This window comes from Ictidomys tridecemlineatus, chromosome 14 (genome assembly GCF_052094955.1).
Source record: "Ictidomys tridecemlineatus isolate mIctTri1 chromosome 14, mIctTri1.hap1, whole genome shotgun sequence".
In the NCBI taxonomy this organism is placed as follows: Eukaryota; Metazoa; Chordata; class Mammalia; order Rodentia; family Sciuridae; genus Ictidomys; species Ictidomys tridecemlineatus.
Window position 1 is genome coordinate 7705164 of NC_135490.1, and position 26838 is coordinate 7732001.

Below are 26838 nucleotides of genomic sequence, written 5' to 3' on the forward strand. Positions count from 1 at the left end.
TGAACGTGGTGATGCATGCCTGTAATCCCATCAGCTCCAGGGAGGTTGAGACAGGAGGATCATAAGTTCAAGGCCAGCCTCAGCAACTACAGCACTTCTGGATTAAATCCCCAATACCCAAAGGAAGAAAATATATATGTTCCTTTGCTCTGACACTCCTTGGCTGTTTGCAGAGGAATTTATCAGGTCAAATTATATAATGGGAAGAAAATTTTAGGGTATGGTTTAGAAGTCAAAGAGGCTAGTATTTAATTTCACATCTGCTTCTTAGAACTACAGAAGTTTATTTCTTGTAGACTCTATTGTTCAGAGATGGTGTTAGCAACTTCATAAGAGTTTCTTGCTAGGACTAAATTGAATAGTATTAGTGACATCCTTAAAACAGTGTGAGGTATAGTAGGTGCTCAGTAAATGCCAGAGTCCTTGTTCCCATGACCACCTTTCAGGAACCAGAACACATCATCTGAGCCTAATTTATCTGCAGACTTCACCTTTCTGGTGGGAGCAGGGGGCCGGGGGGTGGGGGGGTTCACTGAACAGAAGGAAACAGTGTTTTAGCCCGTAGCTCCACTGTTGCATCTTCTTAGCACTGTCATCCAGACTCTCCGGACCCCAGTCTCCTTTCCTGTTAAGTGCAGTAATTGAATTAAATCATCTCTCATTCTCCTTATGTTACAGTTTTAAAATAGGTCCAAGAAAGAGGCTCCTTAAGGCAAGTTCTTTTAGAATTACAGCATTTGATGGAGTCATCACAGCTCGTTCAGCCTTGCAATCCCTGACACTGTTGTCCCATTTCATTCAGAGTTGACTAGCCTCTGAGAGACTGATGTGTGCTAGCCAGACTCCCTGGATATTAGTTGACAAGCAAAAACCTCCTTTATGCTGAGACCTCTGAGTGGCTCAGAACTAACAGTGGTTCATCTCCCTAGGACTGTGTTCTGGTGAGCAAGTCCACTTAAGAGATCAAATTATGGATAAGATTCTTTTCCATAACCAAAAAATTAAAGCAGAGATAGTTTGGGTACTCTAAGGAGTTGTTCCTATTATGCTTTGGTAGCCAAATCAATTGCCTTTGTACTTTCTAGAGATCATTTTGGTGTAATGCAAAAATAAGGGATTATAATCTAGTTTCACATTAATATTTAGAATTTCTTGATATGAGGCTCTGCTATTGGTAACTCCATTTAGCACATCTGACATATCCTCATCCTCCTGAATTATGTTAACTGCTGTTTGCTCTAATGAGGAAAGAACTTTTCTGCTCCTCGTATTCTTTGTATTCTACTCTTATATTAATTTTGTTCATTCACTTAACAAATATTTAGAACTCAATCCATGTTCTTCTTATCAATAAAACACTTTTAAGTGTTCCCTGCACTCCTAAGTCTTAAAACTCTTTAACCAAAAGACATGATATCATACTGCTTATTATGCTGGAGAATGTAGGAAAAGCAGCAAAATGTTGGCATGACGTCAGAGAACTGGGAAGTAGGTTTACTAGGCACTGAGTTATGATAGGAACAACAACCAAAAAAGCAATGAAATCTTTTAGAAAGTACTTATGAAAAATTTAGACTATGAGAACTTTGATAAATTAGAAAGCCAGGAAAAACAGAACTAGTTCCCTCTGGGTTTCCTTATTCTACTTATTCTAAATTCGCCAATAATCCTAATGGCTTTAAATGGCTCTATAAATGCCACTCTATAATTATGGCCTCAAATAAGCATAAGATGAGTTTTAAGGAAAGCTAAATTAGGATGTTAGGAGATACAAGGAAGTGATGACAAAGTGACTCAGTATCTACAAAGAGTAAAGAGGGTGCTAGCAAACAGATTTTTTAGTGTAAATATTCCATTTTCAGAGGGCTAGGAATGTGGCTCAGTGCTTGAGTCCATGCATAGCACACATGAGGCTCTGGGTTTGATCTCCAACACGACAAAAAATAAAATTAAAAAAGAAAGAAACCCAGAATACTTTAGACTCATTTGTTTGGTAACTCATAACTAGCAAGTGCCTGGCATTATAAGTTTGTTTTTTTTAAAAAATGCCCCAAAACTTAAGAACTTAAGGAGCTTGTTGAAATGATTCAGTACTAAGGGGCAAGACTTGGGCTGGGTTTGGCAGGTTCAGTAGAACTGCAATGAGGCAAGAGACCATTTTGAGACAAGGGCACAGGATAAGCAAAACATGGCATGACTGAGAGGTGAAAGAGCAAATAATTAGATGTTAAATCTTAGTATTATTGCAAAAGAAAATAATGAAATTTAGTTCTCTTTAAAAAGCCACTAATACATTGTTTGATCCCTAATTTAAGACTACTTTTTGCCTAGTTAAAAAAAAAATTTACCTAAATTGTTTGTGAAAATAGTCACCAAATGTATGTGAAAAAGAAAACTATACATTTCTAAGTACAGAAAGGACAAATAACTAGTTTTAGATCTGAAAGATATAAATAATATATAAGATATCAGAGTAAAATCCCAAGAGAATTTAGTCACCAAGGGTTGAGGGAATTAATACACACTGGGGAGTGGGGGGTGCACTTACCCATACAGTCAATTCACATACATTTATACACACAGCCTTTGCATCTAGTTCCACATCTGTGGATTCAGCCAAATGCCTATTAAAAATATTTGCTCCTGCACTGACCTTTTTTTGGTCAGTGTTTCCTAAACACTATTGTATAACAATTATTTGCATAGCATTCATATTGTATTGAATGTTACAGATAATCTAGAGATGATTTAAAGTATATATGAAGATGCTGGGTATTCTGACAAACATAGTCCCAGCTACTCAGGAGGCTGAGGCAAGATTACTTGAGCCCAGTAATTCAAGGCAAACCTGAGTTATATAGCAACACCCTGTCTCAAAAAAATAATAATAATAATATTTAAGTATATAGCAGGATAGGTATAGGTTATATGCAAGAACTATACCCCACCTCTGCCCTTATCCCCCAGTACTGGGGACTGAACCGAGGGGTTCTCTACCACTGAGATGCATCCCATCCCTTTTTATTTTTATTTTAAGAGAATGTCTCACTAAGTTGCCCAGGCTGGCCTGAACTTGCAGTCCTCCTGCCATAGCCTCCTGAGTCACTAGGATTACAGCATGATAAAGAACTTGAGTATTCATAGATTTTGCTATCTATAGGGGGGTTCTGGAACCAATCCCTCAATGGTTTCTGAGTTTGACTATACTTATATTTATTAATAAAATAAATTTACACACACACACACACACACACACACACACACACACATTGTCCTACATGGGAAGCGGGAAGAAAGAATATGCTTGAAAAGGCCATCTGGAGAACAGAACCAGTAGAAAGGAAAGCTTCGTGTTGTTTTGGGTAATGACAGTACTGGTTGTCAAGTGCTGTGTAAGGAAACTCAAAGAAGAGAAAACAGGTGTGAATTTAGCCTTGTGTATGACTTTTTAATCAATCTCTTAGATGGCTCATTTGCAGGCCCTAGCAAAAGCTGCATCACACACTCACCTGAAAGGAGAGATGTAGTTGGACTGTAAATATTATTATTATCACCCTCCCTGATCCCTAGCAGATCCCACTTTAGTCTTCAAGATCTGGCATAGAGTCAGGAAATCCTGCTCCTACTCAGTCCAAAGCAAGATATTTTTTTCTGGGAAGTGCAGCCCTAGGAGGTCTTATCCTGAGAATTTAAAGGGATTAAAACAGGGTAGTAGGGCTGGGGATGTGGCTCAAGTGTTAGCGCACTTGTCTGGCATGCGTGTGGCCCGGGTTCAATCCTCAGCACCACATACAAACAAAGATGTTGTGTCCGCCAAGAACTGAAAAATAAATATTAAAATTCATTCTCTCTCTCTCTCTCTCTCTCTCTCTCTCTCTCTCTCTCTCTCTCTCTCTCTCTCTCTCTCAAAAAAAAAAAAAAAAAAAAAACAGGGTAGTAGGTTGGGTTCTTCCTCTAGATCCTCTAGAGCAGTGTGTGGCCATACAAGTTCAGAACCGTTGCTGTTCATTGAGGTGAATCCTTCTGGGTTGAACTTCACTACAATAGTGTTGGACAGTGCATTTGCCCCTGGAGCTGCAGTGCCTGTAATTGTTGAGACACGGGACACCAAACATTCATCAGCATCTCCTTTGCACCAGACCCTTTCTATTCATTGTAAATAGGGGGGTTTTTTGCAGAAAACTGAAGGGAAGATGACATTCTCCCCCTTTTTATAAACCAGGACCCAGAGGTAAAGAGGTAACTCTGGACTTTAATCAAGACTTGCCTGGATATAAGTCCTTGTTTTTCCATCATTCTACTGCCTCTGAGAGAAATCTCTCCTTCCTAAAAGCAGCAAGTACAGGGCAGCAAAGAGATGAGAAGAAGTAGCAGCACTGCGCTAGTAGCCTTATCCACTTCCCTGCACTGTGACATGCGGGCCAGGCCCTTCCCCAAAGAGCACATGAGTGTGCATCTGGCCTAGATGGTGTCACAAACCTGAGAAAAATGAATGAACAGTCTCTGTTTTAAGTAGGAGTAAGTGTTGTCTACCTAAAAGGTAGACAACAAGAGATGGTGTGGGTTACAGGTGAGAGAGCCTGGCACTGGAAGGGCTCAGTATATAAAATACAGGTAGAAGCAGGACCAAATGAAGCAGGGCCTCATATAAGCCATGCCAGGAGCCTCTTGTTTTATCCTGAATGTGACAGTGAGCATTGATGATTGTAGATGAGGGTGCGCTTATGGGGTCCTCATACCTACTCCGTGTGATTCAGGAGAAAGGAGAGACTAGTGCATACATTCGTTCACCAGAAGTACTTTGACTATTTCCAGTGAATCTCAGGGAGGTCACTCTTCCAGATCATTTCTCATAGTAGAGCAAATGATAAAATGTTTTTCTAACAGCACATTTTTGTGAGTGTAAAGGGGTGTTCTGAGGCTGGTCTTAAAGGTCACAAATCATGCCTTATTTTCTTTTGTGCTAAGCCCCATCTATGTTAAATTCAGTTCTTCTCTCAGGACCATTAGTGAAGTTGATTTCATTTGTTTTTTGTGAATAGGGAATACAATGTGAGATGTCAATACAAATGCTCAGGCAAGGAGCATAGATGAGTGGTAGAGCACTTGCTTGGCAGGTGCAAGGCCCTGGGTTGAGTACTTTAATACAAAATAGAAACAAAAAAAGAGCTCAAATAGAAATGCTCTATATTAAGATGTATGTGGTAAACCTTATAGCAACTATTAATAACTCAAATAGTGAAAATTATTAAAGAAATTAAAAGGCTACATGAGAAAACACTCGTAATAAAAGATGAATAGAGGAACAAAAGAGATGTGAGACATACAGAAAAAAATAAGTTGGCAGACATGATCCAGCTGTATCACTAATAAAGTTAAATGTAAATGAACTGAACAATCCAATCAGATTGCAGAAATTAATTGACTGGACTTAAAGAAAAGAACCTATACTAGATAACAAAATTGAGATTAGAAAAATATAAATGAAATCAAAAATTGTTCATTTTTAAATCAACAATAATGATAAATTTTTAGTTGACCCCCACACACAAAAAAAAATAGAGAAATTACATTACCACAATCAAAAATGAAAGGAGACAGTAGTACCAGCCTTACAAAAATAGAAATTATTATACTAGAATCCTAAATTCACATGCCAATAAATTGGGCAATTTAAATAGAGTGGACAAATCCCTAGAAAGGAAAGCTTTCACAAGAAGAAATGTTTGCCTCGTGTATGACATTGTGATGCAATTACAGGCTCCTGCCTTCTCCTCTCAAGGATGCTGTGGAAGTGTCAACCTGGAGAAGATGCTACACAATGCAAGAGGTGAACTCTGCCCTTAGCAAAATCCAACTGGTGGGATATTCTCAGAAAATTGTGAGTGTTAATATTATTCCAAAGTGACTCATGAGTGCTTTCAATTCATATTGTACTTTGAAGGATCATGTAGTTCCCTTTTTAAAGTCATTCTGTCACCAAGAATCTTGTACAAAAAAAAAAAAAGAGCACCTATTGTTTTCCTTCAGCCCTGCCATGTTTTTGCTGGTGTTCATTCCTAACCTTCACATTCCCTGTCACCAGCTAGTGAGGTAATGAGTCAGGAGAAAGAAGAATGGCATCTCTCTTATCCCATCATGGGAGAACAACAGACACTATAAGTAAGACAGGGAACAGAGAAGGAGTTTGGCAAGGATGACTTGAGTTCTGACTAAATATAAGGGCTCCCATTTCTCCATTAGAATAACCCAGAGCCCAAAAGGAAAATGCATCCTGAATCCCTGGCAACTACAGTTGGGCTAAAACTCTCAGGTGATAAGTAAAGACAACAGGGTTGCTTTTTGTGTCCACCACAGTCTCCATTGTCCTTTTGTTTTAAACTTTCTTGTTTACTTTAAAATAATTTCTATTTCTAAACTAAAAGTAGTATTTGTTTCTTTTTCTTACAAACTTATGTGCTCTGAAAGCATTGTTGAAACTTGTGGTTCTTTCTGTGGTTCCTTTTAGGAGCTTTTCGGTGCTGTCCAGGTAACTCCTCTGAGCTCTGGCTATGCCCTTGGAAGCTCTAACTGGATTATCCAGTCCCATTATGAGAAAGTTTCTTATGTCTCTGGATCCTCCTTGCTCACCACACACCCTCAGGTAATGATAAATTCTTTTTTTAACAACTCAGCTTTGAGGTTATTTAACCCAGATTCAGAATGTATCCAGTGTACTATCAACCATTTTAAAATCTTTCTAATCTTGGTTTCTTCAGAGTATTCTAGGAAAGTTAGATTATTAGAATCCCAACATTCGGTATTACATTTTCCTCAGAAAGAGTTCTGCAGCCTTTTAGGGTCACCTCTGAGATTCTGAGATGCCTCAGTCCTTCCAAGGACTGTAGCCTGATACAGAATACAACAAGTTGTTTATTTACTCAGCACATATTAACTACTGAATACTTAACAAGGACCAAGTGTCAAGCATTTATGTAAGTGTTAGGGATTAAGTCGTGACACCAGGCAATCTCTGCTCGTGGATCTTATTATGTTAATTTTATACATGGGGAGAAGATGAACAGAACATGAAAATGAATGAATAAATATGAGCAGTCATTTCAGATTGATACAAAAACAGCAAAGCAGGGTTTTTTCTAAAGCAACTGGGTCAAATTTAGATTAAACAGTCAGGGAAAGCTTCTGGAACCTTGCGTCTGCACTGAGACCAAAAGGAGGCATGTGAAACTTGAGGGCAAAGCACTACAAAGAGATGGTAAATGAAAGGCACTTAGAGCAGAACAAGCTGGGCATGTTTAAAAAACAGAGAAGGCCATGGAAATGCAATGTCTACCTGCAGTGAGGCCCAGAAGAGCAGCAGACACCAGCTCTCCTAGAACTTTGTGGGCCATAGTGAGAAATTCCAATTTTATTTTAATATGTAGGAGGAAGCCATTGGAAAGTTTAAATTGGTCATTCATTCTGGTCCTATTTGGCAAGGAGCTAAGTACATAAATATTGTTATGAATATAACATTTAATCCTTTTTAGGTATTCATAAAAGTTTCTTGTTCATTTCATAAATCCTGGTTCTCCCATGTCTGTGAGGTATGTTGGGGAGATGAGATAGTTGACTGATGGTTACATAAACAACTTGTGAAAGTCCATATTCTATCGTGTTTTTTTAATTGGCAAATTTATGAACATAACCTCAAGATTTTATTATCTTCATAATAAAGCAAAAGATGAAACTTAGAACTAGATCATTTGGGCATTTTTCCTCTTCTTTCTGGTCAAAACATTTGCATCTCTCTTTAATTGATAAGTAAAAGTTATATCTGATGTACAGCATGACATTTTGATACACACACACACACACACACACATTGTAGAATGGTTAAACCAAGCTAATTAACATGTTCCATTTTAATATGGGGGAAAGAATGCTGTGTTCTGGTCTGGAACAATGGTGCTTTTCAGCTGCCATTCTGCATTGTTTTTCTCAAACCTTCTTTTATAACTTAAGTTTTATCTCAAGGTCTAGAGGAGACAAGTTGCTATTTTTTCCTATAGCTAGCAGAATTCTGGGCTCTTCCCGCTTTTTGAAATCAAAAGCCCATCAATGTCATCATAATCTGCTTCATTGAATCAAGATTTTTTATTGGCAGCTTCTATCATTCTTGATATATTCTTCCATAAAAGACAGAAAGATGACTTGGCTGCCAACTCTTCTGGTTTGTCCTGCTTAGGTCAAAGCCTTTACAGTACTATTGATGTAATTTCCAGTAAATTATTTCTTCAAGGTCTATAAATTTAAAGGGAAAATAAGGTCTTGAAAGTAGTGAGCAACATACCTAAGTAATTAATTTTAATTTCTAGCTGGTAACCTGTGTTATATATTTAAAGAAAGAAAAAAGTTAATTTTCTTTATCCATATTGTTGGATTCTGCATTGAGTTAATAGGGATAAGAAATGTTTTGGTTTGTAAAAACTTGATAATCTACTGTAGAGGCCAGCAAACTGTATCCCATCACCTCCTGTTTTTTTATGTAATGTTTTATTGTATTATAGCCACTCACACTTGCTTGTGATTTATGACTCAGTATGCCCTATAATGGCAGAGTTCTACTCTACAGAAAGGGTCTGCTAATCCTGGTCTACTTGAATGGAAACCTTACTAGCAAGGAAGAATAACACAAGCTGCTTATTTAATAAGCATAGAATTATGAGGCTTTGGATTAAGACTGAAGCTGTAAGAAAGGAGACGAGGCAACATGGATAAGTTCTTAATTCTAGAAGTAAGCATTGAATGCCCACTACCTTCAGTGGAAAAAGATAGAAGTTAAAGGTTTTGTGCCTGGATGACCTTGAGAATGGCAGTAATTCAGTTAACAAGGAAGAGCTGGCAGGACTGTTATTTCTTTCAGAATGGGGTTGTAGATAAGGTAGATATGAATATGATAGACCATAGACAGATGGAAATATGAGACTGGAATTGGATGTGAAGTCAAGTCTAGAAAGAAATTGGAGAGTCATCATACTTTTTAAAGTATATAAATAAAAGGCTGAGGGCCAAAGACTGAGCTTTTGGGAACATTTACCAGTAGACTATGGAAGGAAGAAAAATCATCTACATAAGCATGGGTGAGAGGGAGAGGAGAATTGAGGCCAAACAAAGGGAGAAGGAAGAAAAGAACTGGCCTTCACTGAGCTCAAGGTCTCAGCATAATTGTTTTAATTAATCAGTTATTCAACAACCATACTAAATTCTCATGTTCTAATATTTGTCAGTGATGATAATGTTATCTGCAGAGAAGTAACTATTTTGTCAATTCTTTTCCAAGCCTATAGCTTTTCTTTTTTCTGTCTAGCACAGCCCTCTAATACCATGTTGAACAAAGTGATGATAGTGGGCATCCTTGTCTTGCACCAGATTCTAAGGGAATGCTTTGTTATCTCTTCATGAAATATGATACTTACTACACAGTTTTAGGAGGGTTTTTTGTTTTGTTTTTTTAGATGCAATACCTTATCAAATGGTTTTTCTTAAGTCTGAGATAATCTTATGATCTCTGTTCTTTGGCCTTTTTTTTTTTTTTTTTAATGAGGTCTTTCTATGTTAACCCAGGCTAGTCTCAAGCAGTTCTTCTTCAGCCTTCCAAGTAGCTGGGACTACAGGTGTATGCAACCACATTCAACTATAATGTATTTTCATTTTGCCCTTCCTTCCTTATATCTTTGTTTCTTTCTTCCTTATATCTTTGAGTTTACTGTGTTGCTCTTCTTTTAAAACTTACCTCATTGCTTCTTCTTGGCTTTTCCAGTAAATGTTTTTAAAGCCATGAGATTCTCTTAGTATTATTTAACCCTGTTAAAGTTTTGATATGCAGGGACTGAGGCTGTAGCTCAGAGGTAGAGCGCTCGCCTAGCACGTGCGAGGGCCTGGGTTCGATCCTCAGCATCACATAAAAATAAATAAAGAAAAAAAAATTTTAAAAAGTTTCGATATGCAATGCAGTGTCATTCATCTTTAACTAAATCTAACACATAATTAATTGTATATATTAAGGGGATTCAGTGCAATATTTCCATACATGCAAATAGCACGCACTGATTGTTTCTGACCACCCTTCTTTCACCACTGTCTCCCCTAACCTTTCCCAGTCTCTAATTATCATTGTTCTACTTTAAAACCAACCTTTTTTTAGTTTCCAATATGAGAGAGAATGTGTAATGCCTGTCTTTCTGTGTCTGGCTTATTTCACTCGACATAATGTGCTCTAGTTCCATCCATTTTGCTGCAAATGACAGAATTTTATTTTTCTTTATGGCTGAGCATAATCTATTTTATGTATGTTATACCATGCTTTCTTTGTTCATTCATCTGTTGGTGGGCATCTAGGATGGGTCCATAACCTTAGCTATTATGAAGAGTGCTGCAATAAACTTGGGAATGCATATATCTTTTTTGTATGCTGACTCCATTTCTTTTGGATGAGATACCATCTCATTTTTTGTGTCATTTTCAGGATTCTAATTTTTTTGCATTATGATACATGTATAGTTTGAATAAGCTTCCTTTGAAACACAAATTATTTTTGTGAACATTCTACATAGATTAGAAAAGAATATGTATGCATTGTAGGGTAAAATGATTCCATATGTATTAATTTGCGCTTTCTGTGTTATTTAGGTCTCTTGTTCTGAAAAGGATATGCTTTTCATATACTTAAGCTATATACTTGGGAAGCTATATGCTCATGATCATTACATTTTATGGGTCATTTATTCCTTTTATCAGGATGTTTTGATGCTTTCTCTTTTTTCTCTATCACACTACATTAAAGGCCAACGGACTTTTCACCTTCCTTATGTGCCTACTATTTTTTTCCATCCCTTTTTTTCTTTTCATCCCTTTATTTTCATTCTTTCTGTATCACTGTTTAGTGGATCCCTTTTAGAAAACTAATAAGAGACCTTTTTTTTTTTAATTTAGAGACTTGATTGAACCTGTGTATGTTTTTATAATTATTATTGTATTCAGCTTATTTTGGTCTTATTATATTATTTTTATTGGTATTTGGTTTTTCTTTTGAGATGGGCTTACCGTGTTGCCCATACTGGCCTTGAACCTACTGCTCTCAAGCTATGCTCCTGCCTCAGCTTACCAAGTAGCTGGCACTACAGGCTGGTGTGCATCATGCACCTGGCTCAGGGTTTTTAGTTCATTCTTTTTTTCAGTCCTTTTTTGCCTAGCTTTAGAAGGATAAGTTTTCTTTTGCAAGTGTGGGTACATATTTTATTTTTATTCTTCCAAGTGTTTCTTCGTTTATTTTCCCTATATCTTACTGATTTTTGTATCTTTCTTACTGATTTTGTATCTTTCCCCCAAAGCCTCATGTGTCTCCCATCTTTGTTCTCTGTCCCCTGTCCCCTGCCCACCAGGTTGATACTATCTAGTATTTTAATTCTGGGTTATTTTTCTTATTTCAGGAATGCTTGGGAAATGTTTACCAAGAGGCTATTAATATAGTTAACCTGTGAGGCTTTGAATTATTAAGAACATTTTTCCTTTTTTATCACACTTAAATGATGACTATATAATTGAAGTAAAATTGGGTGGCCATATAACTGAAGGCAAAAGACCTTGCAAATGCAAATAAATATATATATATATTTTTTTCATTTTCTACTTGTGTTCCTTGTCAGTCAAGGTCTTTGAAACCATTCAGACTTGCATTCCTTAATGTAGGACAGGCTTTTAGAATTTTAGAATTCTTAAGTCATTTTCTAGATTATTTCTTTTTTCTTTCAGTGTGTTGATATGGGCTGTGAATTACCACCGATGGTATGGAGAGGGAAAGAAAAGACAAAAATCTCACCCAAGCTCTGCTTACCATGATAGGGGCTACTGCCTGCCAGTGTCCCACTCCAGGAACCTCCATTTCCCTGGGAATTTATCCCAGTTCTCTTATTTCTCAGATCCATCACTTGCTGTTCCTTCTGTCCCCTGGATTACCTCCTGGGAGGGAGCCAGCAGCTTGTGTTCATTCACAGTTTTGTCAGAAGCTATAATGGAGCTTTTGTATTTATTGTGGTAATTTTGGAAAAATATAAAAATCTTAGAGTAAAAACTATATTAGTTGGAATATTAAGAGGTAACTTTTTGCAGCCTGCTTTTTCTGTTCTGTCTGTGCAGTGAAATTTTTCTTAGGTCATCAAGTATCTACCACATGATGTTTGATGTCTGCATAATATTCCATCATGTGAGTAGACCATAAAGTATTTAATTATTTTCACTGTGAGACATTTAAATCACGTGTTTTCTGAAAAACATCTACTGTAAGCTTTTGTGCAGTCTCTCCAGAAAGAGTGTACAGGACACCATTTTAAAACTATAACACTAATAGCACAAAACAAGCAGTGCCTGTTGGAAAGATCCCATAGATGCATTGGCAATTTTGATTATTAGAGCCAAAGCCTTCCTGGCTTTGGAAATCAGATTAATGAATTTGCTTGTGGCTTGTGAACCTGTATTTGAATATTAAATGTTATGTTATGATAGTTTAAGAAAGCAATTCAATACTCTATTATTTCATAGCTTCTTGGCTGTTCTACCTGACCACAGGGATGGGACTTGAGTTTTAGATGTGAAAATCCATAGCATATTTCAGCAAAAGCTACATATACCTGGGCATAGAGATATTTGGTTAGTTAGCAAATAAATGGGGACTCTTCCCTTAAATGTAAAGAAAATCTTACAGTTGGATTCTTTGAATCAGGTTTTTAGAACTAAGGCAATCACTGGGCAGATTGGTTTTGTTCTGTTTCATTTTCTATGTTTTTCCTTATTCCTGGATTTCCTTGGATGTTTGGTTGTTTGTGCAGTACTTTGATTTGGAAGCTCCAAAAAGTCTGGGAGGCAGGAAGCAGCAGGGAAGCCAAGCTATAAACAGCCCATGTCAGTTGAAAAGTTGAGCTCATTAAGCAGGTCCTTGAAGTGAGGAGGAAGAGTCTAGACGGCTTGCTACAGTTTGCCCACATCATTTCACACTTGCTATCTTGTTTTTCTGGCTATGCTCTGCCTCTGTGCATAGTTTCCTTCTCTCAAAAAAAATGTGTATACTACTTACATACATTTGTATATTTACTGTTATTAATTTCCTCATTTAGTCAGGGCTGATTCCTAAACCCCTCCTTTGATTCCTCAGAAAACTTGGAATGGAACCACCATTTGATTCATTCATCCTACTCCTTGGCATATGCTCAAAGTGCTTAAAATCAGCATACTGTAGTGGCAAGGCCACATCAATATTTATAGAAACTCAATTCACAATAGCTAAGCTAGGTGCCCTTCTACAGACGAATGGATAAAGAAAATGTGGTATGTACACAATGGAATATTACTCAACCATAAAGAAGAATGAAATTATGGCATTTTCTGAAAATGGATAGAACTGGAGGCTTTCATGCTAAGTGAAATAAGCCAATCCCGAAAAACCAAAGGCTGAATATCCTCTCTGATACACAGATGCTAACACACAGTGAGTAGGGAATAGAAGTTCATTGGATTAGACGAAAGGAAATGAAGGGAAGGGAGAGGGACATGAATAGGAAAAACTGTAGAAAGAACTGGACATAACTTTCTTATGTTCATATGAGTACATGACCAGTTTTACTACACATCATATACAGCCACAAGAATGGGAAGTTGTACTCCATGTATGTATAATATGTCAAAAGAACAAATAAAAAATAAACCCATCCTTTGAGGAGTGGAGTGTGCTAGGCTATAAGGGAACAAGGACAAAGAGATAGCACATTTACAGAAGTTACAATAGGGGTAGAAAATGTATACATACCAGAGTTTTCTCCAGGGTATAAATGAATAGTCCTGAAATAGTATAAAGCCACTGATTATTATATGGTGCATCCCTTCCAGCTAGGAAATTGAGGGACCTCCTGGAGGGATGGGTTTTGAGTGGATCTTGGAAGGCCAAATATGGTGTTGTGCTTCATGATCTCAAATGTATTTCTTTCTTTCTCTCATCCAAGAACTACAGGTCTTTAGCTTTTTCACTCATTACTTCCTTTCTGCCTTTAAGCAAATCCTAGAACTATTAATATGGAAAAGGGCCTGCAGGTTACTCTGCTTCCTTGCCTAAGTACTGTTGTTTCTACCTCTTCACTGTGATAAGATTTCTCACCAATCAATTCATCCAGTGTACCCTGACTTTCCTGTTTTACCTCCTGTGTCTGGTTTCACATTCTCAGTGAATTCACCTTCTGTACTTATGCAGTGATCAACTTCTGGCCCTTCTTTTACTTTTCTCTCTTCACAGCATCTCATGGTTGCATTGGACAGTGTTCAGTCAGTCTCTTGTTGAAATTCTTTGTAGTCTTGGCTTCTGGAGCAACAATTTTGTTATTGTTCTCTTATTATTCTACTTGATCTTTTGCCATATTGTTGGTCAAAGTACTATTAAGCTATCTTTTCCAACCTACTCATTTCAGAGAAGGAAGTTCCTTTCTCCATTATGTCCTTCTCTCTTCTATGTCCCTCAGCCAGCTACTCTTTGCTCACTCTTTTTAAATTGACATCTTATTAGCTCTTTGACTGAAGTACCCAGCAGATTCCAAGTACATCACACTTCACTGTTTTATCTTTTAGCTCTCCCCAGAAAGTTTGCAACCTGCCAACATTGGACTTACTTGCCTCTTTAGTATATAAATCATTGCATCTAACATGATTCCCTTAGATTACACGTCTAATTTCAGATTTTGAAGTCATCTTAATGTCTTGCTCTCTACATTTCCCAAACTGTTCCTAAATATCTGTTGGTTATTTTTCATGATAATTCATAGATCTGCTTCTTCATCTCCTTAACTTTTTTTTTATGTCTTAAGTGTCCACAAGGCTCTTTAAAATGTCTCCCCTATTTGTTTTCACCCACTGCCTTCATTATCTTCTGTAATTATTACCAAAATGCCATTCCTTGCTTCAAACCATTGATTTCTTATTGCCTATTCTGTGGGTCTGCATGATTCTAATCTTTTTGGTCTTTTATCAGTTATACTTTGTTTTTACTGATACCTTTTTTCACCCCCAAAACAGACTCTCCCTTCAAGCCAAGTGAATTCATGTGTTATCCACAGATATCTTGCTGTCTGTGTGCTCCCATACTCTCCCACAGAGGATGGCTTATTCTTCTATTCCTGACATCTACTGTACCACTTCCCAAATGGACACTCTCACATTTCTCTTTCCCATCAGACCATGTTCTTTTCATGCATTCATTTTCAGCAACTTTATTTAGTATGTGCTACGGCATTTTACAAGGCAGCAGGGCTACAAAAGCTTTATAGTCTGTAGGGACATAGGCAATTAAAATTCAGTGTAGTTAGAAAGCATTGGATGCCCTGGGAGTACATGTATGAGGGACATCGTAGGAGAGGGAAGGAAAGGGTGTCACAGAGATGCTGTAGACACAGTGAGTGACCTGGACTATCTTAAATTGAGTCTTAAGTTCCATAGCTAAAGACGATAAAACCAGAACCCAGACTTCATCTGCCAAAAAGACATGTATTACTGACCTCACCCAACCTGGTACAGCCTCTAGTCTACATTTTTGGCAGTTATATACTCAGTGTAAACTTTTAAATTTGCTTTATATTTTGTATGACTTTGGGGGGAAAAAAGGAATTTATTATTATACGTGTTTTCAACTAGATTATAAACTTCTAAGGCCTAGGGTCTTTTTCTCATTGCTAATGCAAAATGTACAATAAAAGTGAATCATTGGAGGACCAACATGGTAGCCAAGCATTCTTGGGCTTAGGGCTTTTTATGCCAATGCCTAAGCAAGCACTCTACCCCTTAGCCACAGCCCCAATCCAGGATAATTCATTCTTAAACTTTTTGGGGTCATGGCTCCACCTGACAACTCAATTATAAATCTATGGGAAAGTGTATATAGGCAAACACAGAATTGTATATGCCATCTCAGGGCCCTTTGAGATTTCCCATCAGCCCTGGATGTCATTATTGGCTTCTTCTAACAAAACTATTGCCATTTTAAGCTAATTATGCTATCCAATATGATACTTAGTCCCTTTTGTCCCTGTTCCAGATTCCTTCTGGTACATATAGGAAACAGTCCCAGGCTGTATTACATATCTGCTGTTAAAAATCATTATATTTTACTTCCCCTTCCTTCCTTCTGTGAAAATAGCAGAATCGTATGTATTTGTTGGAGAAGTACAAATAGATCAGTTCTGCCCAAGCAGAAGAAAAGCTGCATTAGTATATATCTGGGCAAAGGGGAAATAGAAGATATTCACATGGTCATCTTCACCATAGGATTTTTTCTGATTACATATTAAATAAATATTTTTTAATGTTACAAAGTAGCTTATAACACGTTATTTATGGGCTCAATCCCCAGTACCAAAATAAAATAATAAAGCCCAGGTTATCTGTGCTTATATAAAATGCTAAAGGAAAATACCCCAAAAGGCATATATACTCAATAACAATCTGGATGATGGGACTTTCCTGGACTATTTGGAATGTTATTTCCTTATTGGAAAATGTATTAGGTGGCATAGACAGAGGAAGAATAAGACTTCTTCATAAACTGTGTTGTAGGTTTTTTTCTTCTATTCCTGTGAAGATTTTCAGTAGAAGTAAGGAAAAAATGTGTTACAAGATGAAAACATTTATGAATTCGCTAACATCTCAATCTGTGTTTTTGGGTTTTGTTTCCAGTTGGAATCCTGATTTATTTAGAAAAGATAGTATTTTTTAAATGGTCTGAAAATAATCAAATTCAGATTGTACAGGGTGAAAATAAATCACAACATCATAAGAATCACATTGTCATGTGCCATAGGACTTCACAGTTTATGAGAAGATCAAGTGTGTTAGCTAAGGGAGGTGGGTCAAAACATAGTCGTATTACATAGGAAACCAAGCTTGGAGACTGGTGGAAGTCACAGGGCTAGTCATGAAATTGGGAGTAGACTTGGGTTTCTCTCTAATCCAGCATTCTCCCTGGCTCCTCTGCCAATAGAACTTAAGGTAAAGTACCTCGCCTCCTCAAATCCCCACTCCATATTTCCATAGTGTAGGCTTACTTCCTGTACTTCACAGAGTTCTTTTTGAAAATCAAATTATATAATTCATTAGTTTCCAAAGTGTGATTACCAAGTCAGCAGCAGGAGCATCTCCTGGGGACTTGTTAGAAATGTAGATTCCCAGGCTCCAACTGAATCAGAAAATCTAGGGGTGGGCCCAGCAATCCATGCTTGACAAACCCTTGGATGAGTGTGATGCACACTGAAGTTTGAGAACCACTGAAGTTACATGTAGATGGTATTTTGAAAATAATAAAGCATAATAGAAATACAAGATGAATTAATTGAGGTAAACATACATATAGTGAAATAATGATCTTCAACGTACAATTCTCTAAATTTTGGTGTGATCACTACTCCAGTCAAGATGGAGAACTTGCTCCATAATGTCCCCATACCTCTTCCTGTCGGTCCCTATCTCCCTAAGCAACTGCTATTCCGTGACAGCCTTTTCATTATAGATAGTACAAGTATTTGATGATGGGTTGAACAGAGAAAGACCAATGTCATATGATCTTTTCCTCTGTTATTTGTAGATAATATTCCTTTTAAAATTACTAAGCATAGTTCTCGGTTGTTTTTCAGCCCATGGACCAAGCTTCCCTCAAAAACAGTGATGTGCTGGTTTTGACAGGACTTACCCAGATCCCCACTGCAAACCCCGATGGCATGGTGGGAGAGTTCTGCAGCAACCTGGGTATGGAGGACTCTCAGATTTGGCACTGGGTGATATGCCTTTGTTTTTTTGGTAGCTTGCTTTGTAGTATTCTTTGCCCCTTTCTTTCCTAGTCACACACTCTGGTATCTCTTTTAAGGGCTCCCCCTTCTGCTTGCTTCCATCTTTCTTGCCCATCCTTCAGAGTGTACTGCTGTCTACAGGAGCAGTTCTAACTTAGCTTAAATATGAAGGTAAGGTTAACGGTGGTTGTTAAAACAGTAAATTAGAGTCATTAGCACTTTATAGAACAGATATTCAATGTTTTCTCACAGATTTTTATTTAATCCCCTTGCTTTTTTGGTGGGATTTGGTAGGGGAGTGTTTACAGGATTGCAGGTGTCAAAGAAATAAAGAATAACATCTTTGCTTTGCAAATTATAGCACAGAAAAGACCATTACACTTTGAATTCACAACAGTTATATAATGAACACATCATTTTCCCATTAATATTTGGGGGTTTTGTGGGGGGAGGCTAAATTGAGAGGCTTACGGGGTGTTTTCTACCTGGAAGAAATTGATTTGTCTTTGTATATAATTATCAACAAAATGTAGAAATCCTACCTTTGTTTTAGAAAAGTAGGTTGGTTCCTGACAATTCAGGCTAAGGTAACAAAGTATGATAGAATAGATGGCTTCAGTAGTATATATTACTTTCGCACAGTTCTTGAGTCTGGGAAATCTGAGATCCATGTGCTAGCTTTGCTGTTGTGGTGAAAGCCCTCTTCCCACTCACAGATGACCACCTTCTTGCTGTGTTCTCCACATGGAGAAGAGGGGAAATTCTGATCTTCCTTCCTCTTCTTACAAGGGGACAGATATTTTATCATGGGGCTCCACCCTCATAACCTCATCTAAATCTGATTACTTCCCAAACTCCCTGCTTCATACTTCGATCATATTGGAGATTAGGGCTACCATATGCACTTGGATGGAGGAGACACAACATTTTGTCAACAGTTATCAAAAAGAGTTGACGCGCTTAAACCATTTACCCCTAGCAATTTTAAGTGATATTACCTTTGCTGAAGGAAAAAGAAATGGTTATGTTCTCTGTTTACATGGAAAGCACTGTTCTTTGAAATCTTTACCCAGCCATGTTAATAATCATAGTCTGCTTTTGTTCTTTGCTCATAAACCAGATGTAACTTATTCTACTTTGCAAAATTATTGAAGTGATCTCAAAAACAGTCTTGGGTTTGTGTATTTGTTTATAATCTATAATCACAGACTCAAAGCAATTTAGATTGGGTAAGGAAACATATCCAATCCACTGTCTCTCAAAGTGGGTCTGTTTAACCACCTGCCTCAAATATCAGTGGCATCACTTATTAAAAATGCCAATTGGAGGCCCTACCACAGATCTAGTAAATTGGTATCCCTGGGGAGAGGAGGACGCAGCAGGAAGTTGCATGTTCAGCGTGTTCCCTTGGTAAGTTTTCACAGACTAATGCCTGAAAGTCACTGATCTCATTCATTCCTCTCATAACTCATGAGAAAACTGAGGCCCAGCAAGGTTGTGGTGGCTAACCTGTGGTCCTAGAGCTTGGAGCAAACATAGGACTAGAGCCATTGCTTTTGAGCCATGATGACTGAGATTTTTTTCTTTTTTTTTTTTCTTTTTTTCTTTTTGGTACTAGGGATTGAACTCAGGGACACTAAACCACTGAGCCATAGCCCCAACCCCATTTTTAATTGTACACAATACCTTTATTTTGTTTATGTATTTTTATGTGGTGCTGAGGATCGAACCCAGGGCTTCACACATGCTAGGCGAGCGCTCTACCACTGAGCCACAACCCCAGCACCCCCGGCCCCATTTTGTAGTCTCACTGAGTTGCTTAGTGCCTTGTTAAGTTGCTGAGGATGGCTTTGAACTCACTATCCTCTTGTCTCAGCCTCCCCAGCTACTGGGATTACAGTGTGTGCCACCATGCACAGCTCTGATATTGACTTTTCCCCCCATCATGTTGAACTCTAGTAGCAGATCCCCACTTCTCACATCACAGCATCCAAGTAAACTGTACATCAGAGTGGGAACAGAGGAGGACACGTGGCATTAGGACTTCAGGTTCTGAAGCTAGGCATGGTGGAGCACACCTGTAATCCCAACTGCTCAAGAGGCCCAAGGAAGGACAATAGTGATCAGTTCAAGGCCAGCCTGGGTAGCATAGCAAAACCATGAGGTTCTACATCTCAAAATCCTATCAATTTGTTTTGAAAACTAATGAGAAAAACAAACTCAAGTATGCACTTTGTGTTTTTCAACTAATCGTACTTGAATATAATTATAACCCATACATTGTAGTTTCTTATTTGGTAACTTAAAATGTGAGGAATTTTTCTTACAGACATTAATGAAAGAAAACCCCACTGAGTAAAACAAAAACTTGGCCTGTTTCCTTATAGGTCATTCAACTGAGGTCAGAGACCTACCAGAGACTAATCTAGCAAATGTTTTAGGCAGGATCTAAAAAAAGAAGGAACTTGAAGATTCTGTCCTGCAGTGCAGCTGCCTTGGAACTTTTAAATCCCAAATCCTTGATTGTGTACTTTATTCTCATGGACTTAAATTAGACAGTAATGGAAAAATCTGCTCTTAGCCTCTAGATTCCCCCACTTGGGTGCTGTTCTTCATAAGAAGCAGACTTATTATACATATGAGTGAGTTATAATCACAGAAGTAGGAAAACAAATGCAAATTATTTTTCTAAGTTAGATTCTAACTTTAAAACACATCCTTTTGGTAATTTTTTCACCCTCTGGCTTCAACTTTTCTAGCTCTCACAGTTCGAAATGGAGGAAATGTGTTGGTCCCCTGCTACCCTTCTGGAGTGATCTACGACCTCCTGGAATGCCTGTATCAGTACATTGACTCAGCCGGCCTCTCCAACATCCCCTTCTACTTCATCTCCCCAGTGGCGAACAGTTCACTTGAATTTTCCCAGATTTTTGCCGAGTGGTATGTCAGCATTCTGAGTTCTATTTGATTCAGTACGTTCAAGCAGTAAGAGTAATAATAATGTTATTTTTTCTCACATTGCTATGAAATTTTCATTTTGTTGTTTGTATGTGTCTGTGATGATAACATTGTATTACTGAAAGTTAAATCTGTTACACTGCTGGAGTTTAGAAGAATAATTACCAAAGAGGGAAGGATGCAAGAGGATTATGCCTCTACTTCAAAGTCAGTATCACCCAGGTGTTGGGGCACATGCCTATGATCCCAAGGTCAAGGCCAACCTGGGCAATTTAGCAAGACCCTATCTCAAACTGGGAAAAAAAAAAAAAAAAATGACTGGGATGTCATCAGTGGTAAAGCTAACATCACCCAAAAGAAAAAAAAGTCAATAGCAAAAACATTTTCTACTTCTGCGTATTTCCCTGTCTGCTACAAAGTGAAGTTCCATTCTAAATCTTTTTTTAAAATTTCAAGCCCAAGCTCATGTTACCAAATCTGATAAAAAAAACAATTTTTTTTTATTTCAATAACACACGTGACAAAACCATGTTTTACTACAGCAGAAAATTATTTGATCATATCCTCAGGTAGGATAAATTATTCAACAATATGAAATCATTGAGCCTTTTTAAGACTATTTAGACACATGTTTGGACCTTAATTCCCATGGACCAAAAAAAAAAGAGGGAGAGGAAAATAGATTTAATTTAATTTTACAGAACATCATTTCCAAAAGTTCAGGAGCCATGAGAAGATACATAATGTAGAATATGTTTAATCCTTTTTTAAATAGTGGAGTAACCAAATGAACAAGGCTTTTTAAGCTTCTCATTAAAAAAGGAATTTGTATGTGATTTTTCCTCCCACCCCTGTGTTTTAAAGTCCATTCTTTTTTCATAGTCTGTCTTCTGTATCTAAACTCTACCTTCTCTGTCCATGTGCACACTGCCCATCTTTGTTCACACATCTGTTGCTGCTTGTTGGCACTCACTGAATTTTATCCTTTGTGCATAGGGTACCCTCTACAGAGGAAGTAATCTTGAATAATTAGTAATCTGCCCTGAGTGTCACTCACAATTTAACAAGCATGTTAAGAATTTCTTCATCATTATCCTTAGTAAGGATATCACTAAAACACTCCTGGGCCAGCCCTGTGGAACCCTGTAGACGGTATCTTCACTGGTGCTTCAAGTCCAGCCTTTGCCCAACACATGTGGTTCATGTTATTGGAATATTTTACTGGATTAAGATCAGAACTTGCCAAGATAAGAATACTGTAGGATGTTTTTCTGTTTCTGTTTTTTTGTTTTTTCTACGTATTTGTTAGTTTCTTATATGTGTAATACATGTTTACTATAGAAAAAAAAATGAAAGGTACAGAAAACAAAAAAAAATTAACCCATAATATTGCTATCCAGAAATAATTTATCACTGTTAACATTCTGATGTGTTACATCTTTCTTCATAGAGATCATGCTGGATATCTAATTGTGACTCCTGTTTTTTTAAAAATCAATTAAATCAAAGCATTATAAAATATTAGAAGACTTTTTTTTCCTAAACCAGTAATGTTCTGAACCCAGGGGCACTTAACCACTGAGCCATATCTGTCCCTAGCCCCCTCTCCTTTATAAAAAAAAAAAAAATTATTTGAGACAGGGTCTCACTAAGTTGCTGAGGCTGTCTTTGAACTTGCCATCCTTCTACCTTGGCCTCCTAAGCTGCTGGGATTACAGGTGTGTGCTACGATTCCCCGCAAGAACACAATTTTTACATGACTGAAGTATGATATAATTTTTATGTCATTTGTGAATGTATAATTTAGTTTACTATATTTTTATTGAATGCAAGGGCTTTTCTTGTTTCTTTGCTTTTAGTAATGTTCAATTAATATTCTGTGTGTATGTGAGGACATCTGGTTTGTTTGAGGTAAATGACTAAAAGTGGAATTACTGGAACAAAGGATATAAATATTTTTTAATGTTCATTATCTGAATCTAAATTGCTTTCCAGAAAGTTTTCTATGTAAAATTTTCCCCTTTTTTCCCCCCATTACTTCTTAGAGGTTTTTTACTTCACTTATATGTTTGAACTCTTTATGTATATACCAAAGATATTAACTTTTTTTTTATAATTTTTTTTCCCATTTTGACACTTCATTTTAAATTTTACCTGATTTTTTTCCTGTTTTTTTAAAGTCAGTACTTTGGAATAATTTTAGACTTAAAGAAGAGTATAAAAATAATGCAGAGTTCCCATATGCCTTTCACTCAGTTTCTTGTATTGTCAGTGGCTCACAAGGTCATACACATTAGCACATCATTAATTAGACTCCCATCTTTGTTCTGATTGCATCAGATTTTCCACTAATAACCTCTTTGCTTCAGGATTCATCCAGGGTGTCATAGTGCATTTAGGCCTTTGGATTGTTTTTTGGGTTTTTTGACAGAATTTTTTTTTTTAATTTTAGTCTCTTTTGCTCTGTCTTCTTTTGGTGTTATATTTTAAAAATTCTTTCCCCAATTGATGTCACATGGCTGAACATACTTTCTTTCAGTTTTATTATGATTTATTTTCTTCTGTTTTGCTCCCCCCTTAACTATTTTATCTTGAATTTGTTTAGTATGAGAGGATCATGAAGTTTATTTTTTTCCCAAAGTAGTCAACTAATTACATGCGCTAGTAGTATTTATTAAATAATAATAATTAATAATAATAGTTTTTTTCAAATAACTTCCTTTATTAGAAATATTGATACTAAGTGGAGGAATGAGGTTTGATCCCAGGAAATTTTGATCTATAGATTCTATTTTTTTAAATTTTTCATTCTAATTTGTTATATATATGACAGCAGAATGCATTACAATTCATATTACATATATGGAGCACAATCTCTGCTTATATACAAAGTATATTCACACCATTTGTGTCTTCTTCATACATATACTTAGGATAGTGATACCCATCTCACTCCACCATCTTTTTTTTTTTTTAACCCCCTTTTCCTCTCCCTCTTCCTCCCCTTTGCCCTATATAGAGTTTGTCTAATCTTCCCATGTTCCCCCTTCCAACCTCACTATGAATCAGCCTCCTTATATCAGAGAAAACACTTGGTATTTGGTTTGGGGGGATTAGCTAACTTCACTTAGCATTATATTCTCCAGCTCCATCCATTTACCTGTAAATGCCATGATTTTGTTCTGTTTTATTGCGGAGTAATATTCCATTGTGTATATATACCACATTTTCTAAACAGGTCGGACAGAAAGGAAGAATAGGTTCATAAAGCAGGGATGGTTAGTTTGGTCTTGCCTCTTAAGGCATTTGTGGTACATATATAAATGTGAAGTATTACCAGTCCAGGGATCCAAGAAGCCAGGCTGTAGTTACAGGTTGGGATGTCCTTGATCATGGGGTTGTTGAAGCCACAGAATGAATGGGGCTGCCTGGGGAGAGGAGGGTCTCTCAGACTCCCAGTTAGAGGTGATCTGGAAGCATCATTTATTCTTGGTTTTTCTGATAACGCAGTAAGTACAGATCTTTTGAACTCCAGCAGATAGCCCCAGAAGAAGCAAATTGATTGGCTCTTTCAGCTTCTCTCTGAGAAGGGGTGTAGGTGTCCCTGTTGTGCCTACATGATGATAGGCATGACAGGTAGGGAAGCTGTTAGCAGAACTGGCCACAAATACTTTGATAGGTGGGTTTCAAATCTCCAATCAGATTGTAATCTCTTTTCCATTGTTAATCTCTCCTAATTGTTGCATAATATCTTTTTGAATCAAGCACTTATATTTATCTCTCTTCCTGCTTTGAAATAGAACTAGTATCTATTTAGATATTATAAGGTGCCTTTCAAAAATTACATTCCTTCTGTATTTTTGTCTGTTTCCCGAAAAAATTAAAAATAAAGTGATCTTTTTCAAATCAAGGTTAAAGGAAACTAATAGTAGGAAAAATTAGGGACTCTGTATGAAGTTAATAACAAAATCCAAGCGCTGAAGTCCTGAACCATCACTTTCAGACTACTTTCCCTTGCATTCTTAGAGTGGGGTCTAACAAACATTTATCGTATATATGCTTGCCAGTTTTTAAAAGTATCAGACCTGCTCAACACTCCCTTTGATTTGTTAGTTGTAACTTTTGCCACATTTCCTTTATTCAGGCATATCTGTATGTTTAAAAGTCATATCTGACTAGAAAAAAAGCTTTAAAAGATTGCCTGAAGCATCCAGTGTCTCCAGACTTAAGATCCCCTCCAGATAGTTAGCAGTGCTGCTATTAATGAAATAGTGCATGTGCAAAACAGCCATGTCTCAGAAAAAGATGACTTTCGCCTCAGAATTGATTGCAGCTAAATGCAGTATGGTATCTTGGACTGTATCCTGAAACAGAAAAAGGATGTGGGTTGAAAAATTGGTGAAATTCAAATAAAGTCTGGAGTTTGTTATTGTTTATTACTAAGTTGTCACATATCAATATTAATTCCTTAGTTTGATGAATGTGCCACCACTTTATAAGATGTTGACACTGGGGACCCAGGAACTCTGCTATCTTTTTTTAAAAATATTTTTATATTTATTTTCTAGTTGTACACAATACCTTTATTTTGTTTGTTTATTTTTATGTGGTGCTGAGGATCGAACCCAAGGCCTCACACATGCTAGACGAGTGCTCTACCGCTGAGCCACAACCCCAGCCCCAGGAGCTCTGCTATCTTTGCTGTAAATCTAAAATTATTCCAGAATTAATTTATATATTTTAATAAAGAATTTATTCTGGATTATTTTTCTTTTTTTGATGTTTTCATTTTATTCTAACTAGTTACATATAACAACAGAATGCAGTTCAATTCATATTATACAAATAGAGCACAATTTTTCATGTGTCTGATTGAACACAAAGTACAGTCACACCATTTGTGTTTGCGTACATGTACATAGGGTAATGATGTCCTTCTTGTTCTACCATCTTTCCTGCCCCATATCCCCTCCCTACCCCTCCTTACTACTCCTTCCCTTTTGCCCTATCTAAAGTTCATCTAATCCTTTCATGCCCCTCCATCCCCATTATGAATCAGCATCCTTATATCAGAGAAGACACTCAGCATTTGGTTTTTTGGGATTAGCCAACTTCACTTAGCATTCTATTCTCCACCTCCATCCATTTACCTGCAAATGCCATGATTTTATTCTCTTAATGCTGAGTAATATTGCATTGAGTATATATACCACATTTTCTTTGTCCATTCATCTTCTGAAGGGTATCTAGTTGGATCTACAATATAGCTATTGTGAATTATGCTGCTATAAACATTGATGTGGCTGTGTCCCTGTAGTATGCTGTTTTTAAGTCCTTTGGGTATAAACCGAGGAGTGGGATAGCTGGGTCAAATGGTGGTTCCATTCCAAGTTTTCCAAGGAACCTCCACACTGCTTTCCAGATTGGTTGCACCAGTTTACAGTCCCCCAGCAATGTAGGAGTGTGCCCTTTTCCCCATATCCTTGCCAACACTTACTGTTGTTTGTATTATTAATAACTGCCATTCTTATTCAGGAATTTTAATGATTTAAAAATACATATGCTCACAAGAGACATCTGTCCTGAATGCTTTTTAGGCATTGACTTTTATTTTACTCACAGAGAAATTTGCTTTCACAAAATCTTAAACTGTGATGTTTAATATTTGTGCTACTGCCACTAGGTGGCAACAAATGCCACAGTGTGCATTTTCTAACATGGATCTTTTTTCCTCTTTTTAAAAGGCTTTGTCACAACAAACAGAGTAAGATGTATCTCCCAGAACCACCTTTTCCTCATGCAGAGGTAAGAAAACAGGATTCTCAGGTCAGCATAAGAAAAAAATGTAGATGACTCAAAGTGGATGGGGATAGCAGAACATTAGATAAAAAATATTGTTGGGGCTGGGGTTATGGCTCAGTGGTAGAGCACTTGCATAGCATATGTGAGGCACTAGGTTCAGTTCTCAGCAACACGTATTGATAAGTAAATAAAAATAAAGATTCATCCACAGCTTAAAAATATACAT

The 26838-nt window shown here is 37.1% G+C and overlaps 1 protein-coding gene across 5 annotated transcripts in view; it reads left to right on the forward strand.

Moving 5' to 3' along the window:
• Ints9 (integrator complex subunit 9) overlaps nucleotides 1-26838 on the forward strand; it is a 91282-nt gene that overhangs the window by 44350 nt on the left and 20094 nt on the right. For all 5 annotated transcript variants that reach the window (XR_013430169.1, XR_013430168.1, XM_005337223.5 and 2 more), the window contains 5 exons: nucleotides 5761-5881; nucleotides 6509-6643; nucleotides 17700-17811; nucleotides 20612-20792; nucleotides 26555-26615. Coding sequence is in view for 3 of the 5 variants with exons in the window: in XM_005337223.5 (XP_005337280.2) it covers nucleotides 5761-5881; nucleotides 6509-6643; nucleotides 17700-17811; nucleotides 20612-20792; nucleotides 26555-26615 (610 nt within the window). In the remaining 2 variants the exon portion in view is untranslated. The remainder of the gene's footprint in view (nucleotides 1-5760; nucleotides 5882-6508; nucleotides 6644-17699; nucleotides 17812-20611; nucleotides 20793-26554; nucleotides 26616-26838) is intronic.